At 33.5% G+C, this 9,484-nt stretch overlaps 1 protein-coding gene across 2 annotated transcripts; it reads left to right on the top strand.

Moving 5' to 3' along the window:
* The first annotated feature begins 7,478 nt into the window (after nucleotides 1-7,478).
* LOC145042525 (protein-L-isoaspartate O-methyltransferase 1-like) lies at nucleotides 7,479-9,484 on the top strand. Of its 2 annotated transcripts, XM_078990969.1 has the most exons (5): nucleotides 7,481-7,719; nucleotides 8,025-8,131; nucleotides 8,461-8,731; nucleotides 8,829-8,993; nucleotides 9,063-9,484. In XM_078990969.1, exons 2-5 carry the CDS (start codon nucleotides 8,096-8,098, stop codon nucleotides 9,311-9,313), a joined length of 723 nt encoding a protein of 240 aa, XP_078847095.1. In that variant the 5' UTR covers nucleotides 7,481-7,719; nucleotides 8,025-8,095; the 3' UTR covers nucleotides 9,314-9,484. The 2 variants fall into 2 exon arrangements, with proteins under 2 accessions (XP_078847094.1, XP_078847095.1); XM_078990968.1 differs by lacking the exon at nucleotides 8,025-8,131 and having other exon boundaries at nucleotides 7,479-7,719.

Genomic DNA, 9,484 nt, shown 5'->3' with positions numbered 1-9,484 from the left:
GTTCGGTTCACTTCTTGATTTTTGTAGAGGTTCCACGAGGAACTAGGTACAAGATTGCAATTTAGCACTACTTATCATCTGCATACTAATGGCCAAAGTAAGCAAACCATCTAGACGCTCGAGGATATGTTGAGAGTCTATGTTATCGATTTTGGTGGGATATGGGACTCCTACCTTTTTATGGCTGAGTTTTCTTATAACAACAACTATCACTCCATTACTGTGCACCGCCATTTGAGCTTCTTTATGGGAGGAGGTGCCATACCCTAGTCTGTTGGGGAATATCGATCACATGGTCATGGGAAAGATCGAGGTAGTTCTCCATATGAAAGAGCTTATCCAACAGATCAGACAGAGGTTGCAAACAACTCAAAGTTAGCGGAAGAGTTATGCTGACAGGCATCGATCCAAATTAGAGTTCCAGGTCGACTATATGGTTTTACTTAAGGTATCACCCTGGAAGGGTGTAATACGCTTCAGAAAGAGGGGCAAGTTGGCCCCCTGATATATTAGGTCGTTTCGAGTATTAGCCCGGGTAAATCGGGTAGCTTACTAGTTGGATGTATCCAATGAGCTCAGACAGATCCACAACACCTTTCATGTTTCTCAGCTATAGAAATACGTGGCTTATGATTCAAAAGTGGTTCCATTGGATGATATTCAGGCCAATGAGCGCCTGAACTATGTTGAGAGGCCGGTGATGATTGTGGATAGGAAGACGAAGGCCTTGCGCAACAAGGTGGTTCCTTTGGTTAAAGTCCAGTGGCAGCATCAGAAGGGTTCCTAATGGACTTTGGAACCTGAGGCCGAGATGCGATAGAACTACCTCGAGTTATTCGTAGCATCCAACGTTAAGGACGAAGTCTGATTTAAGTGGGGGAGAATTGTAACTACCTTATGTCAGGTAATATCCTTTTTAACCAAAAGAATAAATTATGTTGCATTTTGGTCCTTACGCCATGCGTACTTGGGGCGTACGCATGACGTAGCTTTTTAAGAAGGTTGCATGTGTATGTGAGTATGCCTAGATGTCAGGTAATTTCTTTTTGACCCAAAGAATAAATTATTGCATTTTAGTCCTCATGCCATGCGTACTTGGGGCGTACACATGGTGTTGCCAATTAAGAAGGCTGCACGTTCATGTGAGTACGTTGGGCGTAATAAGATGTAAGTTGGGTGTATTTGGTAGGTAAGCAAACCCTAATTTTTAGGTTTTGAGCACTATTTAAACAACCTTATCTGCTCAAAACCCTTTTCTTCATCAGCCTCTATCTCCCAAAATGTCCGTTGCAAACCCTAATCCATTATGTGAGCCACTTTTTTTAGCTTGAGAGTGTGTATTTGTGCTCTTGAAGGAAGAAGAAGATAGTGAAATCATCTTGGAAACTTCAAGAAATTATAGATCTAGAACTTCCACCTTGCAAGCAACATCCAGAAGGTATAAAGTTAGAAACTTGATGAATATTCTCCTTGGATCTTGCTAGTTCTTATGTTTTACACATTTTGGTCAATAGTCTTGATGTTCATGAGTATGAATTACTCTAAGCCATAATAGTTGTCCTTTCATATGTTTTTAGGTGCTAAGAACATTAAAAATATGTTCTTGTTCCTTTTCTTCCTTGCATGCAAGAGTTATGGTGTTTTGGTTTGAGTATTAAGTTACGGTTTTGGGTTTTTACCACTTCTAGCGATGGAAAGTCATAAAGGTGGAAACTTTATGACTTAAAATGACATTTGGGTCTAGATCTGAGTTTTGAGTGTGAAGTCTTAATGGACTAATCACTTTATGAGGAGGGGTGGATTCATGTTGAGTACTCTGGGCGTACCAAGTGGTACATTATGCGTATTGGGAAAAGGCCCCGTGGTTTGGATGGGTCACGACTACGCGCAACAAAGTGACTAAGTACACAGGGCGTGCTCAGTCTGTGTTGATATTCCCTTGACTTTTTGACATTCTGACTTTGACCTTTGACCAATTTGACTTAGGGCATTTTGGATATTTTCAGTGGTAGTTGAGTTTAAGTCCCTGTTATTTGTGTAGGCGGTCAGTAGAGGCTATATTCAGAGTACTGATTTGTTCATCTATCTTTTTAGACCGAGATGTGAGTTTTCCTCACTGTACTTGTGGGTCGGAGGCAGCAATGCTGACTCACTAGGTTATATATTCTGGTGTATAGGATGTTGCTATGTTGTAGTGATCTGATAAGATCTGCATGATTATCTGTTTGCTGGATGTATGTTTATTTATTACATATGTTGACATAATGCAGTTAGATTGAGACAATACTGCTTTGTACGGAAGCCAACAAACCCGAGAGAAAACCTGACATAAGTAGTAGGCTAGAAAAGCAAGCCAAACTTATGGTGTAGGCTCGGGAGCAATCCATACATGAGCTGGGGCCAAATGGGCAGACCAAATATGCATGATGTTATATGTTATGTGGTGGTATTTTGGGGGAACTTACTAAACGTTGGCTTACAGTTTAAGTGTTATGTTTTAGGTACTCATAATGATCGGGGCAAGGTGAATGCGTGATCATACACATCCTGTAGTGATATGTTTTGAAGATTTCATGATACTTCGATTTTGAGATATTTGTATTTGGATATTTGGTTCTTATGAATTGGTTTTCGATTGAAACAATGATTTTTACTATTTTGAAAAATAAAAATTTTATTGTGATTTTTGAGATGTTACATTAGAGGTGTTATATTAGTATTTAATATAAAAAATTTAATAAAACTCAATTCTTTTAGGCCAAGTCAGAAAAAAACAAAAAAAAAACAAAAAAAACCGTGCCTTGAAAAAAGCTTGCGCCGTCACGCGATAAGACACACCTTGATACTTTATTTGAATGATACACTTAACAAACTCACATTGGATGTTTTTGTAATGGCTACACCACATCGTGTGCCATGATACGCCTTAAGGTGAGCCATGATGCGTTTTTTTAGAACCATGATAATATATGATCCAAAAGGATCACACTAACAACAACTCGATGCAAATATATTATTTATAAAAATTTGATCATTGATATATAAATATAATTCTTGTAATTAATTGGAAATTATTTATGTAATGAAAATATTAATTTTAAATGTTAAGTATCAAAACATATCATAATATCATAAGGTATGATTTATTATGTTATATATCTTTTTGGACCATAATGGTTTTTTTGTATTATATGAATTTTTATGTTTTATAAGTTATAAAAATTAGAAGAGTTTTTATAGAAAAACTAGCTTCTTTTTTTATAAAATATTCAAGGAGACCGTAAAAAAGAAAGAAGTCTTGGTTTTGATTAATTTATTCAACATATCATACTCTTAGAAAGCATGACTATTTGATTTGATAAAACATGGGTCTAAGTGTTAAGTCCATGAGATAATGCTTAAAGTAAGGACCTAAAAAAACTAGTTTCCTCTCTTCTTTCATAAGCTAAAAACCACGAAATTTTAAGCTTCTTATTTCCATATTCTCTTTAGTTCTGTCTCTTAAAATGTTAAGTTCAAAGTAAAAAGAAATTGATATTTTACTTGAACTCTCATGTAGAACAAAAGCTTTGTTATGTTCTTAAAGCCTTACGAGATTCTTTTATTACAAGATGAAGACTACCATCTTATCAAGTTGGTTAAATGTTAGTGGATACTTCTAGAAAGCTTCTTCTTTGAAACTTAAAGTCATCTTCATCAACTTCTAATCGCCAAAAATAACCAAAGTCTTTAAAGGTTGTAAAACATTCTTTCATTAGTTATTTTAATCTTTCTATGTATTGCAAAACGATCTTTCGATAGGAATAAAACTAGTTTTATTTTTATTCAAATCATAAGTAAGACCATTGTCATATTTACGTTTTTTAAACAATTTTTGAATAAAAATCCAAAATTTTTGAATGCACATATATTAATTATTAAAATAAGACGTGTGTTTTACTTATTATGTTATCAATAGCAATTAATTAAATTTTTTTTCCTTCTAGTTTTTTTTCTCTCTCTTGATATATTTTTATCCTGGGTTTTTGTTTTTTCATGACCACTAAAAAGCCATTATAAATTAATAACTTTAGAATGTTATTATATATAATGATTATTAAAAATAAAAGTTCAATATCAATGTATAAATATTAAATATTAAAAAAAAATATTTTTACATAAATGCGAACGAGATAATGAATAAGTAAATAATTCAATCTATGCTAATAAAAAACTATTGATATATTATAAATAATGATGTTGAAAATTAAGGTGTAAACATTAAATATTTTTTAAATTAACTTTCTAAATAAATACAAACGAAATGATGAATACGTAGTTATTGAATCTATACTAACAAAAAAAATTATTGACATATTGTAAATAATTATTATGAATCAAAAATTTCAAATATTTCTTTGAAGATAGTGTTCTTTTTTATTTATTAGGGTAGAGATAGAGATATATTATACACACATATTAATTTAAAATTTTTGAATAAATAATAAATTTGTTAGACTTCAAACTAAAAGTCCAAAAAATTAAAGGTATGATTTGAATTCAAATATATCATCAGGATATTAATTGTGTCATTAGAGTATCCATTTGAATTTAAATATACTTATAAATTAATAAACATTTAAATAGAATGAATACTTTATATATATATATATATATATATATATATATATATATATATATATATATATATATATATATATATATATATATATATATATATATAAAATAGTAGACTTATTAATTAAGTGGAATTGATTATCCCTATTCTAATAAATGAATAGTTTTAATCTCCTTTTATCAAGTATCACTCTAATACAACTTCTTATTAATATTATACCATATGTCATATAGATATATTAGGCAACTTATTTCAAAATTCAAATTTATATTTTTTAATTATATGTTAAATTTGAAATTATAATAACTTTAAAATTTTGATATATCTCTTAATTAATAATTTATTTAAAACAACTTATTTAAAATAATTAATTATTGATTATTTTTTTTAATAAAAGTTTAATTAACTTTATAACCGTGGTTCTCACGGGTTATAAACTAGTTGATTAATAAAAAAATAAAGATACCGCATAATGATATGTAAAATTTAAATAATTGTAAAATCTCATGACATGCGACAAAAGTTTTAACAAAATGACAAGTGACAAAAAAAACATTCATTTATTAGAGAGGATGCAAAAGCACAGTCCATGAAAGAGATAACCTTCACGAGTGTCTATATTAATATATATTTAAAGGTTTGAAACAAGTTAGGCCATGGGGTATTGGGTACTTTAGGATGTGTAAAGGGTGACGTGGAGGGGGGTATTTATGCGTGAACCCCCCCCCCCCCCCCCCCCCAATGGTGAATGTGACGCAGATTGATTGACTTTACAGGTGGTGACGCGCAATTTTATTAGTAAAAAAGCTTTTGACCGTTTGGATTAATTAAAAAAACCTTTTCAATTTAATACTTCGGCTATATATACACAAACACATAAACACAAAAACACACATCTCTCTACTTTACATATCTATCTATTTTCTCATTTTCTCTCAACAATATGAAGCAACATCAAAATACATCTACCACTTCAAACAATCCAACAACCCCACACAATCCAAATGATCAATATCAAGGTTACATTCAAATGCTAACATCCACAATCCAACATCAATCTCTATTTACCAACATTCTATTTCAACAAAACTACTTCCAACAACAAATACCACAATCCCAATTCCAAGGTTTTCAACAATTTCAACCCCATCAATTCCAAACACAATCATCTCAAGTCCCTTTTTCTCAATCCCCACCTATAAACCTTGACAACAACGACGACGACAAGGTTGAAGAAACACAACCATCTAGGCGAAGGAAATCAAAAGGAAAAACTACAAATAAAAGAGAAACAACTTGGATCGAAGAGGAGGAGGAAACTTTAGCTAAAACTTGGATTTCTATATCGTATGAATCGAGGACGGGCAACGCGCAAATGGGAAACAATTTTTTGCTTCGTGTTTTAGATCACTTTCACTCGCTCTTAGGAAGGCAAACGGGCCGAACGTACGATATAGTCAATGGAAAATGACGTGAACTACGAGCGTCGTGTACCAAGTTTAACGTTATATTTGAAAATCTAAAAAATATGCATAAAAGTGGTAACAACGATTTCAATATTTTATCAACCGTTTACCAACAATTCAAAGTTACCAACGGTGGTAAAGTGTTCGGCCACCAAAAAGCGTGAGAAATTTGTCGTCAGGGTCCAAAATGAGTCCTTAACCCAGAGACTTCGCATTTGGAATCGACCACCGGCTCCAACAAAGGCCAAGGACTTCCGAGTCAGATGTGAGTTTTGGTGTCGACCTTAATGACGACTTCAATGAGACCGAACGGAAGGGTCCACAAGAAGTCAACTTCGTTGACCACCGGGAAGGGATAAAGGGAAAAAGCGGCATCTTCAAGCGGAAAAACGAAGACATACGTGCGGTCCGAATTGACAAAACTCTAAGTTTTTTTTACAAAAAAATATGAATTAACGGAGGAAGCTCGACGTCGGAAACAAGCACTCACGGATCTTCAGATTTTAAACACGAAGATGCTACCAGATATCGACCCGGAAAATTTAGCCGCGTTTTTGAAAACCCAACAACAAGTTCGGAAAAAGTATGGAACTTAGGTTTTAACGTTTTTAATATTTATGTTTAATTTCTATGATTTTTAGTTATTTAGGTTTTAAGTTATATATATATATATATATATATATATATATATATATATATATATATATATATATATATATATATATATATATATATATATATATATATATGGTTTTAGTAATCTAAATTTGAAAGTTTATGTTTTATGTTTTTTTATGTATTGTGAAATATCTAGTTATATTATTAATTTAGTTTTTTTTAATCTAAATATATAAAAAAAAATATTGTAGAGTAATAACAATTTCCAAGACTAGTGAACATGTAATGGGGGTGGCGCATACGTATCATCATTTTTCTAATAAATACCTTGTGACCATACACCATAACCTTATTTGGATATATCTAAAGTATCATCGACTATTTCTAGTAGAATCGAAAAATGAAAGAAAGTAGATGATTGTATCTAGAGCTAGTTTCATAATTAATATATAGTAAAAAAAAAAAAAAAAAAAAAAGTAATCATTCACAGGTTTAATTCGCAGTAACCATATTTTACAAATTAGACATAAAGTTTACACGTAAAATTAATTAATATCGTAAATATTAAGCAAGTCCATTTTGTTATCAAATAATGAGCCCATCTTTTTCGTTACATTAGTAGGCTAGGGCTTCTTTATGAGTGTATGTTGTTAAATTATTCTGGGTTATTTAAATGGGCTGATTAGGCCTACTCTGGAGTGGAAAAATCCGGAAGAGGTAGGCACGTGTCATACAGTTTAGTCGGTAACGCGTGGAGGTATCTACGGGTGCCTGAAGCTTCAGCTGAAAAGAAAAGTGAAAAAGAAAATGAAAATGTCGAGTTCAGTTGTAGCGTACAGCTTCCGCCATATCCCCCCTTTAAAGCAGCGCTCTATCCGGTACTTCTCTCATCAACGTCCCCTCCGCCGTCGTCCGCTCTGCTCCCCGTGCGCCGTTCTCGTCGCAACCTCACCATCATCTTGCAGTCTTCCAAATTCGGCGTCTTTCACGGGCAATTCTTTGTTTCGGAGGATGGAGGTGATCTTTTTAACACACATATATATTTTTTTCTTGATTTGGATTCGTTATTCATGTTGTGTTTTATAATTTATTATCTTCTGTTATGATTTGTGGTTACGGAAGCACCATGACTTGAAATTGCGTTCATTCGATATTCGATTCCGATTTCTGCAGATTTGTGTTGTTTTTGGGCTTTTAGCTGCTTAAGTCGTTGCGATGATCGTCTAAGCGAACACTCGACATTTCTATTGAATTTCGATGCTATATGTGCTTTTCACATCATTTTCCTTGATCCTCTCCTTAGATGTTGCGTCTTGTTATAGGTTTAAATACTACCAAAATTTGAGCAAACAATTTGTGGAATACATATAAAGGGCTTATAAGGGAAGAATGGATGAAATGGACTCTATGTTTTATCAAGTTGAATTTGGTACGTGAATCACTAGAAAACGATGTTGTTATAGCTAAGTAATAGTTCATTTCTACTAACTACAAACCCTATGATTGTTTGAAGCCAAAATATATCCATTTCTATTCAATCAGAATACCGAAACCCATAAATGTCTCACATAATTTGTTAAACTTAAAACAGTGACTTGTAAGCATATTCTGGATAAGAGGCAAAGATTTGGTGCTAGATGCTCTTTGATCTTCTTAATATTACTGGCTGTGTTTTCAGTTTCCACAAGTAATGAAGTGTACCAGTGTGTTATCTTTTAGTTTTTATATGTTTTTTTTTTTTTTTTTGTATGCATACAGCGATATTGGGCTGCAAGCAGCATCAATAAGAATAAAGGAATGGTGGAGCATTTGCAACGTTATGGAGTTATTCAGTCAAAAAAAGTGTCTGAAGTAATGGAGACTGTGGACAGGGCATTATTTGTACCTGATGGATCCTCAGCCTATGAAGACAGCCCTATGCAAATAGGCTTCAATGCCACCATTTCTGCACCTCACATGCATGCTACTTGCCTTCAATTGTTGGAGAAAAATCTACAGCCTGGGATGCATGCTTTAGATGTTGGTTCAGGTATTCTCTCATCTCTTATCTTCTCTTTTTATCTCCATGGATTATAAACTTATGTAAACCATCAACCATATGCTTTCAAGTAATGACACTTTTATAGGAACCGGATACTTGACTGCATGCTTTGCGCTTATGGTGGGCCCACAAGGTCATGCAATCGGTGTGGACCACATCCCCGAATTGGTTACATTGTCGATTAAAAACATTGAAAAAAGCGCTGCTGCTCCATTACTCAAAGATGGGTCTCTCGCCTTACATGTGGGAGGTGTGTCATAATCGATCATACTTTTTTAATTTGATTCATTTATTTTTATGAGTGTTGTAATAATGACAGATGGGAGAGAAGGGTGGGTGGAATTTGCACCTTATGATGCTATTCATGTTGGGGCAGCAGCACCAGAAATTCCACAGCCATTGATCGATCAACTGAAGCCTGGGGGCAGATTAGTCATTCCGGTTGGGAATGTTTTTCAGGAACTGAAAGTTGTTGATAAGAAGGAAGATGGTTCTGTGAGTGTGCGTAGTGAAACTTCAGTGCGATATGTTCCGCTCACAAGTAGGGAAGCACAGTTGCGGGGATACTGATGTCAAGCATACTATTTACGCCTTGATGGCAATTCTGTATATTGGTTTTCAGGTATGCGGGTTTAATAAAAGAAAATACAAGGGACAGTTTAAATTCTTAGTTTTGTAAGAATTGGGTTAATGATGTTCTGAAAGTTAACCATTATAGTGGGGGATGTCATCTTATTGCTA

Source organism: Lactuca saligna, chromosome 4 (assembly GCF_052625555.1).
Source record: "Lactuca saligna cultivar CGN05327 chromosome 4, ASM5262555v1, whole genome shotgun sequence".
NCBI lineage: Eukaryota > Viridiplantae > Streptophyta > Magnoliopsida > Asterales > Asteraceae > Lactuca > Lactuca saligna.
This window is presented reverse-complemented; position numbering and strand designations above follow the sequence as displayed.

Bases quoted from the DNA above. Each gene is read 5' to 3' on its own strand.
- LOC145042525 (XM_078990968.1), top strand. From the start codon at position 7,510: ATGAAAATGTCGAGTTCAGTTGTAGCGTACAGCTTCCGCCATATCCCC. The intron at 7,720-8,460 runs GTGATCTTTTTA...GTATGCATACAG, and splicing joins CTTTGTTTCGGAGGATGGAG to CGATATTGGGCTGCAAGCAG. The intron at 8,732-8,828 runs GTATTCTCTCAT...ACACTTTTATAG, and splicing joins TGCTTTAGATGTTGGTTCAG to GAACCGGATACTTGACTGCA.